The sequence below is a fragment of the Eriocheir sinensis genome, chromosome 21, assembly GCF_024679095.1.
Source record: "Eriocheir sinensis breed Jianghai 21 chromosome 21, ASM2467909v1, whole genome shotgun sequence".
Taxonomy (NCBI): Eukaryota; Metazoa; Arthropoda; class Malacostraca; order Decapoda; family Varunidae; genus Eriocheir; species Eriocheir sinensis.
Genome location: NC_066529.1, coordinates 18,533,579 through 18,544,213, shown reverse-complemented (window position 1 = coordinate 18,544,213; position 10,635 = coordinate 18,533,579). Strand labels below are relative to the sequence as shown.

The 10,635-nt window shown below is 40.1% G+C and overlaps 2 protein-coding genes across 4 annotated transcripts in view; both read left to right on the top strand.

The window, feature by feature from the left end:
* The first annotated feature begins 5,525 nt into the window (after positions 1–5,525).
* Positions 5,526–6,578, top strand: LOC127001455 (SET domain-containing protein 9-like). The gene is made up of 3 exons (XM_050865982.1): positions 5,526–5,773; positions 6,100–6,215; positions 6,358–6,578. Exons 1-3 carry the CDS (start codon positions 5,526–5,528, stop codon positions 6,576–6,578), a joined length of 585 nt encoding a protein of 194 aa, XP_050721939.1.
* Position 6,579: 1 nt separating this feature from the next.
* Positions 6,580–10,635, top strand: part of LOC127001790 (cytochrome P450 4C1-like) — a 54,644-nt gene continuing 50,588 nt past the window's right edge. Inside the window, exon 1 of one of the 3 annotated variants that reach the window (XM_050866961.1) lies at positions 6,580–7,113. The gene's annotated coding sequence lies outside the window, so the exon portion shown is untranslated. Of the gene's footprint in view, positions 7,114–8,009; positions 8,278–10,635 lie in introns of those variants that run through there. The other 2 variants (XM_050866958.1, XM_050866960.1) reach the window with 2 other exon arrangements.

The following is a 10,635-nucleotide window of genomic DNA, read 5'->3' as shown; positions in this document are numbered from 1 at the left end:
CCGGACTGCCATACGGCAGTCAAGACTGCTTGCAACCCACGGATCATGGCCTCACCTCCAGGTTTGAGCAGGTCCGCACTGATGTCACAGGTGCCAGGTGCCTTTCCACCCATCAACTTTGCCACAGCCTCTCTGACCTCGGCCAGAGAGGGCGGACTTTCGTCGATGGGTGGATCAGCATCCGCCACCTGCAACCCAGCAACTGGAAGCTGCCCACTTGGAGGGTCCGCCGTGTACAACTGCTCAAAGTACTCAGCCCAACGAGCCCTCTGCCCATCCATATATGACACGAGGCAGCCATCAGCTGCTCGAATAGCGCTCACCTGAGAGGGAAACTTGGAGGGGAACTTCTTCAGGGTTCGGTAAGCAGGTCGGAGGTCATTCTTATTTAAATGGCCCTCGACATCCTCAGCGAGACCCGTGACATACCTCTCCTTGTCTCTCCTCAGGAGAGCTCTATTCCTACGCGACAGAGTCCTATATTGGTCCTGATTCCCAGCAAGTCTGGCAGCTCGACTCTCCTCAGTATTCTCCAGCGTCTCCACCGAGGCAAAGCCACTCCTAGATCTCGGGCACTCTCCAGTGCACTCCTTGGCAGCTTGCAGAGTCTCACGTTTGAAGGTATCCCACAGTTCTACAGGGTCCTCCAGGGCGCTGAGCACATTGAACCGATTTGAGACTGTCGCTGCATACTCCTGAGCACATGCCAGGTCCTTCAGCCTCTCGAAATGTGACACAGTATTTTTACATCACGAGATTCTTCTTGACCTGACATGAAGCTTGAGTGTTGCAACAACAAGCCTATGGTCAGTTTCAAAGAACTCAGCACTCCGGTAAACCCTGCAGTTCTGAAGGATCCTCCAACGAATACTTACGAGGATGTAGTCAATCTCCTTAACTACCCCTCCGGCATCGCTATACCAAGTCCAGCGGTGCAGCTCTGGTCTCTGGTACCAGGAACCCGCAATTCTCAACCTCCTGGATCTTGCAAAATTCAGGAGGAGAGAGTTGTTGATGTTCCTGGTACCAGAACCATGGGGACCAACACATAGCTCGTAGCCAACCCTGTCAGTGCCATTAGTAGCATTGAAGTCGCCCAGGGCAATGAGTGTGTCCCGGGATTTGCACTGGTCTGATACGGAGTCGAGTTTGACGTAGAACATCTTTTCAGCTATATATATAGGGGCTATATCGAATAACAAACATAAACTCGATAAACTTCGGCCTAATCCGCGCCCATAGGCAAAATTTGGTGTTCCTACAATAGGTTTAAGTGCCTCAAATTTCAACGGCAAACCCTCAGCCCTTGAGCTGCCCACACACGCAGAGGATTGGCGTCACGATTCTGTGAGGACAATCATTTGTGGACTAGCCTTAAGGCTTGGCATCATAGACGAAACCCCACACACGCTGACGATTAGCGTTAAGGATTGGCATGAGGACAGATATCAAAGCTCCAGTCGTCTACGTGTGTTGGTTATGTCGCCAATATCCTAGTCCTTATCTCTCTCTCTCTCTCTCTCTCTCTCTCTCTCTCTCTCTCTCTCTCTCTCTCTCTCTCTCTCTCTCTCTCTCTCTCTCTCTCTCTCTCTCTCTCTCTCTCTCTCTATATATATATATATATATATGTATCTATCTATATCTATCTATATCTATCTCTATCTCTATCTCTCTCTATCTCTTTCTCTATCTTTATCTCTTTCTATATCTCTCTCTACTTCTCTCTACTTCTCTCTACTGCTCTCTCTGATTTCTCTCTCTCTCTCTCTCTCTCTCTCTCTCTCTCTCTCTCTCTCTCTCTCTCTCTCTCTCTCTCTCTCTCTCTCTCTCTCTCTCTCTCTCTCTCTCTCTCTCTCTCTCTCTCTCTCTCTCTCTCTCTCTTTGTATATATATATATATATATATATATATATATATATATATATATATATATATATATATATATATATATATATATATATATATATATATATTTATTTATTTATTTATCACTATCTCTATCTCTATCTCTAGGCGAGATGAGGGTTGTCATGGCAACGCGACCCGCAGAGCCTAGGAACACTACACCCCCTCGCACCCACCCCCGTCGGCGGACACGAGGGATGAGGTGAAAAGTTTATATAAATAGTTCCGTGGTTCACTTATTTGGCGTTTTATGAAAAATCTGTATACACCATCGTGTTCAGGAGGCTTTTCTCTATAAAATGAAATTGTTTATTTTAGTACTCAATTCATTGCCGCTGCAAATGGTAGCAATATGTAAAAGGTGTTATAAACATTACGGAGCGATTCTTTAACCTTAACTCGTCACTTTATTGAGTTTCTGTTTCATTGAGTATTCACAAACACATTCGGGTTCTGCAATGACTGCTGCGTTTAACGGTGTTAACCAAAATGTCCTATCTCGTGTATGAGTTGAGTTACGGCAAGTAATATAGAAGCACGTCTGTGATATCACTCCTTTTGCCTGTCTCGTGGCCTCAAGCGACTGGCGCGAGCCGTTCCTTAAACGCAGACGATTGGCTTCAATGACGCCAATCCTTTCCCGGCCTCACGTGGATTTATAACCAGACGTAATTCCATGAGGCCGAATAATTCCATCTGACGATTGGAAACAAGAGCCCACACACGGTGAGGATTTTTGTGGGGATTGGCCTCTTGAAGCCAATCCTCACATAATTGTGACGCCAGTCCTCTGCGTGTGTGGGGAGCTTTAGCGTATTAATGTTATAGATAATAATAATAATAATAATAATAATAATAATAATAATAATAATAATAATAATAATGTTGCTGTTATTAATATTTTCTTCTTCTTCTTCTTCTTCTTCTTTTTCTTCTTCTTCTTCTTCTTCTTCTTATTATTATTATTATTATTATTATTATCATTAGTATTAGTATTATTCTCCTGCTTCTTTTTCTTCTTCTTTTTCTGCTTCTCTTCTTCTTCTTCTGTTACTTCTTTTACTTCTTCTTTTTTACTTCTTTTTCTTTTAATTCTTCTTCTTTTAATTCTCCTTCTTGTTCTTTTACTTCTTCTTCTTGTTCTTTTACTTCTTCTTGTTCTTTTACTTCTTCTTCTTGTTCTTTTACTTCTTCTTCTTGTTCTTTTACTTCTTCTTGTTCTTTTACTTCTTCTTCTTGTTCTTTTACTTCTTCTTCTTGTTCTTTTACTTCTTCTTTCACTTCTTCTTTTACTTCTTCTTCTTGTTCTTTTACTTCTTCTTGTTCTTTTACTTCTTCTTCTTTTACTTCTTTTTCTTCTTCTTTTACTTCTTCTTCTTCTTCTTCTTCTTCTTTTACTTTTTCTTTTACTTCTTTTACTTCTTCTTTTACTTCTTTTACTTCTTCTTTTACTTCTTTTACTTCTACTTCTTTTACTTCTTTTACTTCTTCTTCTTCTTCTTCTTTTACTTTTTCTTTTACTTCTTTCATTTCTTCTTTTACTTCTTTTACTTCTACTTCTTTTACTTCTTTTACTTCTTCTACTTCTTTTACTTCTTCTTTTACTTCTTCTACTTCTTTTACTTCTTCTTTTACTTCTTCTTTTACTTCTTTTACTTCTACTTCTTTTACTTATACTTCTTTTACTTCTTCTTTTACTTCTTCTTTTACTTCTTTTACTTCTTCTTCTTCTTTTGCTTCTTCTTTTACTTCTTCTTTTACTTCTTCTTTTACTTCTTTTACTTCTTCTTTTACTTCTTCTTTTACTTCTTTTACTTCTTCTTTTACTTCTTTTACTTCTTCTTTTACTTCTTTTACTTCTTCTTTTACTTCTACTTCTTTTACTTCTTTTACTTCTTCTTTTACTTCTTTTACTTCTTTTGCTTCTTCTTTTACTTCTTTTACTTCTTCTTTTACTTCTTCTTTTACTTCTTCTTCTTCTTTTTCTTCTTCTTTTACTTCTTTTACTTCTTTTACTTCTTTTACTTCTTCTTTTACTTCTTTTACTTCTTCTTTTGCTTCTTCTTTTACTTCTTCTTCTTCTTTTTCTTCTTCTTTTACTTCTTTTACTTCTTTTACTTCTTCTTTTACTTCTTTTACTTCTTCTTTTACTTCTTCTTTTACTTCTTCTTCTTCTTTTTCTTCTTCTTTTACTTCTTTTACTTCTTTTACTTCTTTTACTTCTTCTTTTACTTCTTTTACTTCTTCTTTTACTTCTTTTACTTCTTCTTTTACTTCTTTTACTTCTTCTTTTACTTCTTTTACTTCTTTTACTTCTTTTACTTCTTCTTTTGCTTCTTCTTTTACTTCTTCTTTTACTTCTTCTTCTTTTTCTTCTTCTTTTACTTCTTTTACTTCTTTTACTTCTTTTACTTCTTCTTTTACTTATTTTACTTCTTCTTTTATTTCTTTTACTTCTTCTTTTACTTCTTTTACTTCTTTTACTACTTCTTTTACTTCTTTTACTTCTTCTTCTTTTGCTTCTTATTTTACTTCCTCTTTTACTTCTTTTACTTCTTCTTTTACTTTTTTTACTTCTTTTTTACTTCTTCTACTTCTTTTACTTCTTCTTTTACTTCTTCTACTTCTTCTTTTACTTCTTCTTTTACTTCTTCTTTTACTTCTTCTACTTCTTTTACTTTTTCTTTTACTTCTTTTACTTCTACTTCTTTTACTTCTTCTACTTCTTCTTTTACTTCTTCTTTTACTTCTTTTACTTCTTTTACTTCTTCTTTTACTTCCTCTTTTACTTCTTTTACTTCTTCTTTTACTTTTTTACTTCTTTTTTTTACTTCTTCTACTTCTTTTACTTCTTCTTTTACTTCTTTTACTTCTTCTACTTCTTCTTTTACTTCTTCTTTTACTTCTTCTTTTACTTCTTCTACTTCTTCTTTTACTTCTTTTACTTCTACTTCTTTTACTTCTTCTTTTACTTCTTTTACTTCTACTTCTTTTACTTCTTCTTTTACTTCTTCTACTTCTTCTTTTACTTCTTCTTTTACTTCTTTTACTTCTTCTACTTCTTTTACTTCTTCTTTTACTTCTTTTACTTCTTTTACTTCTTCTTCTTCAACTTCTTCTTCTTCTTCTTCTTCTTCTTCTTCTTCTTCTTCTTCTTCTTCTTCAACTTCTTCTTCTTCTTCTTCTTCTTCTTCTTCTTCTTCTTCTTCTTCTTCTTCTTCTTCTTCTTCTTCTTCTTCTTCTTCTTCTTCTTCTTCTTCTTCTTCTTCTTCTTCTTCTTTTTCGTCGTCGTCGTCGTCGTCTTCTTCTTCCTCTTCTAATTATTATTATTATTATTATTATTATTATTATTATTATTATTATTATTATTATTATTATTATTATTATTATTATTATTATTATCATTATTATTATTATTATCATTATTATAATTATTATTATTATTATTATTATTATTATTATTATTATTGTTATTGTTATTATTATTATTATTATTGTTATTATTATTATTATTATTATTATTATTATTATTATTATTATTATTATTATTATTAATACTTATAATAGTAACAGCACTATCACTATCACCCTCACCCCAACCACCCCCACGCCGGCAGGCCATGGAGTCTTCACTGGGGTACTCGGTGCGGGTGAGCCCCAGCAGCGTGCCGGGGCTGGGGAGCGGCGTGGTGCTGGAAGGTCCGAGGGGCGCCAAGGGGGGACAGCTGGTGGCCCTCTACCCCGGCGGGCTGTACCTCCCGCAGCAGCCCGTCCTCCTGCCCAGCCTGGCCAACCCCTTCATGCTGCGCTGTGCTGACGGGGTGATCGTGGACGGCCACCGCAAGGGAGTGTCCGGCGCCGTGTTCAGGTGGGCAGCCGGCCGTGTGTGCTAGTAGTAGTAGTAGTAGTAGTAGTAGTAGTAGCAGAAGTAGTTGTAGGCATGAAGAGCCAGCATACCTATGTTCGTGTTACTGTCCTACCAAAACATGAGGTAAAAGTTTCGACACATATTTGTCTGGATGGATCAGTGGGCTTAATTTTCAGGCACATTTGCTTACTTTGCCTCCATTGTTGAAAAAAATCCCTCGTTTTTCTCTGGCTGCTCGGAATGATATAATATCTTGAGTCCGGTGCCACACGTAGCCACACACCTGTCTCCCTTGCGTGACCGCGGTGGTTTGTGATGCTTGACAGGTCTTGCTGTGGGAGGGACCGCCTGGGACTCGAGGAGGCGGCAGACTCGAGTTGGCTTACCGACTGGCCTGTCAACCCTCTCAATGTGGGGCAGTACGTCAACAACCAGGCTCCAGGTAACTATGTTCACCTGTCACTCGGATTACCTGGTGCATTTTGTGTCTCAAATATCACGGTGAAGAGAAATAATTGGAAGACACCTTTATCCCTTTGCACGTGCTCCCCCTGAATGAGTGTTGTCCTCTTGGTGTGCCTCAGGTCGCCCCAGCAATGTAGCGTACCAGGAAGTGACGCTGCAGCCGTGGGAGGTGCCGTGGGGAACGCGTCGCTTCCTTCCCAATCTGTGGTGCTCGCTGCCCCCTGGCACCCCCCAGGGGGAGTTGCCGCTACGCGTTGTGGCTCTGGTCGCCACCACAGACATCGCTGTGGGACAGGAACTCTATTCCCATTACTTCACCATCATTCACTCCAAGACCTAGTGGGAGGTCTAGTTACTCGTGATACTGGTAGCTACTCCTGCTCGGACGCTGCAGCATGATGTGCCTTCGGTGTTGAGGGGCGGACGCCCGCCGCGTCTGCCTGATGTTGCGGCGGAACTAGGGGCTGACTCCCTCTGCGAGGGCGCCAAGATGCCTCGGTACTCAGAGCCTCAGCCGAGGAGACAAAGGGCAGACTTTTGCATCGCTTGGACGTTGTGTGGATGCAGACGTTTTATAATCTATGTATATAATGTACAGCGCGCGCGCACACACACACACACACACACACACACACACACACACACACACCTGTCACTAGGATAAGATAAGTGGGGTTATCTTATTTCACGTGTAGCCCCTGTTCACCTAGCAGTGAGTAGGTACGCGACGTAAGGCAAGGAGTTGTGACCTCGTTGTCGCGGTGTGTTGTGTGTGAGTGGTCTCAGTCCTACCCAAAGATCGGTACTATGAGCTCTGTGCTCTTCCGTGGGGGAACGGATGGCTGTCTCGAGAGAGACCTGTAGCAGACCAAGAGGTGAATTACACACACAGTTAGAATTAGTTACTCCTGCATTAACAAATAAGTTTATATCATCTGTACTTTCTTAACTGTAATAAATTTCAGAAAGATGAACAATCCTTCTCCGTGTTGTATTCCTTAACTATCGCATATTTGCCTCACGTGGACTGATTCCTTCCGTGGCTCGCGTTAAGATTGCACACCGATAACCAGGTGACTGGTATGTTATTGAGGCAAAGAAACACTCCTCCAAAACTTACTGTAGAACATTCTACTGAGTTTCAATTGAATGCGGAGTATAATCAAGACATCAACGAAAGAATTGCATAAGTGATAAAATAGGAGGCATCTCGCGTATAGCTAGTGAGTGGATTACTGATGATCCATGTGTGAGTGGTGGTAAGTCTCATCCTACTGTGAATCTTGTGCTGGAGAAGCGTTCGCTTCACGTTCACGCATCAGGTGTTTGTTATGGGTAAAGCCTGTTATTGCCATTAATAATATGACCGCTTCGTGACAGGCTTGGTAAACGGTCAACATTTTACATCAACACCATAAAGCCAGCAGGCTACTCCTCTTTGACCATAATACTAAGCGAGAGCCGTGGTAACAAGGGACGTGTCGCAGTAGGTGTCACGTAAGCTGATGGAGTAACGAGTCATCATGACTGGTGGCGGAGCAACTCCCACGCCCCAGCAGCCACGACGTTTAAGTTGCCGTGTGCTTCAAGGCTGGGGTTGTTTTCATCTAGCTTGATGGCACTCCTCACAAGTGGTGTTAGTATTCATGAAAACAACATACTTTATGTCTTGAGGCTTCACACGCGGTGTCTTGAGGTAGGTAAAGTAGATATAGTTCGCTTATCTAGGGGCATGTGTGACATGCGTGGGCCGAGTGTACTGAAGACAGAAGGGAAGGAAAGGTTAAGAGAAGATGAAACAAACAAAAACGTAACGAAAGGGAGGCAAAGCGTGGTAAGTGGATAGCTAGATCGAGTTGGTGCCAGACAAGGGGCACTGGCACGGTTTGTTAGGCTTCCCTGCCCCACGCCTGCCGCCCGCCGTCCGTATGGCCTCAGTTCAGTTGGTCTGCCCCACTTAGTCGTGTGTGTGCCGCCCTGACGGCCCTCCGTGCACTCAGGATCAGGAGTGCCACCGCCCGCCTTGCTACACTTAGACGGTAAGTTCCGTGCATGGCCACTCGCCGTGCCAGGCCTCAATCTGCATCACTCTTGCTGGCTCATTGCAGTGTTTATGTGTGGTAGAAGGTGCTCTTTATCATGACGACTTTTCAAATTGCAATATATGAGAATTACACATGACTTTTGTGGATCATATATATATATATATATATATATATATATATATATATATATATATATATATATATATATATATATATATATATATATATATATATATATATATATATATATATATATATATATATATATATATATATATATATATATATATATATATATATATATATATATATATATATATATATATATATATATATATATATATATATATATATATATATATATATATATATATATATATATATATATATATATATATATATATATATATATATATATATATATATATATATATATATATATATATATATATATATATATATATATATATATATATATATATATATATATATATATATATATATATATATATATATATATATATATATATATATATATATATATATATATATATATATATATATATATATATATATATATATATATATATATATATATATTTTCAAGGGCACACAAAAAAGAAATAAAAAAGCCCGCTACTCGGTACTCTAAAAAGAAACAACAGAGGTGGCCGAAATCAATATCAAATACTGGAGGAGAGGTGTCCTGATACCTTCCTCTTGAAAGAGTTCAAGTCGTAGGCAGGAGGAAATACAGATGAAGGAAGATTGTTCCAGAGTTTACCAGCGTGAGGGATGAAAGAGTGAAGATGCTGGTTAACTCTTGCATAAGGGGTTTGGACAGTATAGGGATGAGCATGAGTAGAAAGTCGAGTGCAGCGGGGCCGCGGGAGGGGGGGGGGGAGGCATGCAGTTAGCAAGTTCAGAAGAGCAGTCAGCGTGGAAATATCGATAGAAGATAGAAAGAGGCAACATTGCGGCGGAATTTAAGAGGTGAAGACTATCAGTATGAGGAGGAGAGCTGATGAGACGAAGAGCCTAAGCCTCACTCTGTCCAGAAGAGCTGTGTGAGTGGAGCCCCCACATGAGATGCATACTCCATACGAGGACGGACAAGGCCCCTGTATATGGACAGCAACTGTGCAGGGGAGAAGAACTGGCGGAGACGGTACAGAACGCCCAGCCTCGAGGAAGCTGATTTAGTAAGAGATGAGATATGAAGTTTCCAGTTGAGATTTAGAGTTAAGGATAGACCGAGGATGTTTAGTGTTGAGGAAGGTGATAGCTGGGTGTTGTCAAAGAATAGGGGATAGTTGTTTGGAAGATTGTGTCGAGTGGATAGGTGGAGAAACTGTGTTTTTGAGGCGTTGAAGGACACCAGGTTCTTCTTGCCCCAATCGGAAATAATAGTAAGGTCTGAGGCTAAGCGTTCTGCAGCCTCCAGCCTTGAGTCGTTAAGTTCCTGAAGGGTGGGTCTTCTATTAAAAGAAGTTGAGTAATGCAGAGTGGAATCATCGGCGTAGGAATGGATAGGACAGTTCGTTTTGGGAAGAAGATCATCAATGAACAACAGAAAAAGAGTGGGAGATAGGACAGAACCCTGTGGGACACCACTGTTAATAGATTTAGGGGAAGAACAGTGACCGTCTACCACGGCAGAAATAGAACGGTCAGAAAGGAAACTGGAGATAAAGGTACAGAGAGAAGGATAGAAACCGTAGGAGGGTAGTTTAGAAAGCAAAGATTTGTGCCAGACCCTATCAAAAGCTTTTGATATGTCCAGCGCAATAGCAAAAGTTTCACCGAAACGGCTAAGAGAGGATGACCAAGAGTCAGTTAAGGAGGCTAGGAGATCACCAGTAGAACGCCCCTTGCGGAACCCATACTGGCGATCAGATAGAAGGTCAGAAGTGGAAAGGTGCTTTTGAATCTTCCGGTTAAGGATTGATTCAAAAGCTTTAGATAGACAAGAAAGTAAAGCTATAGGACGGTAGTTTGAGGGATTGTAGCGGTCACCCTTCTTAGGTACAGGCTGTATGAAGGCATACTTCCAGCAAGAAGGAAAGGTAGATGTTGACAGGCAGAGGCGAAAGAGTTTGACCAGGCAGGGTGACAGCACGGAGGCACAGTTTTTAAGGATCAGGTCCATAAGCCTTCTGATGATTGAGGCCAGAGAGGGCATAGAAAACATCATTTTGAAGAATCTTTATAACAGGCTTAAAGGAGTCAGAGGGGGGATGAGAAGGAGGAATATGCCCAGAATCGTCCAGAGTGGAGTTTTTAGAAAAAATTTGAGAGAAGAGTTCAGCCTTAGAGATAGATGAGACGGCAGTGTTGCCGTCAGGACTGAGG

What these genes read in the sequence shown, in the direction of transcription:
- LOC127001455 (XM_050865982.1), top strand. Translation starts at nt 5,526, where the DNA reads ATGGAGTCTTCACTGGGGTACTCGGTGCGGGTGAGCCCCAGCAGCGTG. An exon ending in GTGTCCGGCGCCGTGTTCAG is followed by an intron (nt 5,774 to 6,099) that starts GTGGGCAGCCGG and finishes GATGCTTGACAG; the next exon opens with GTCTTGCTGTGGGAGGGACC. An exon ending in CGTCAACAACCAGGCTCCAG is followed by an intron (nt 6,216 to 6,357) that starts GTAACTATGTTC and finishes GGTGTGCCTCAG; the next exon opens with GTCGCCCCAGCAATGTAGCG.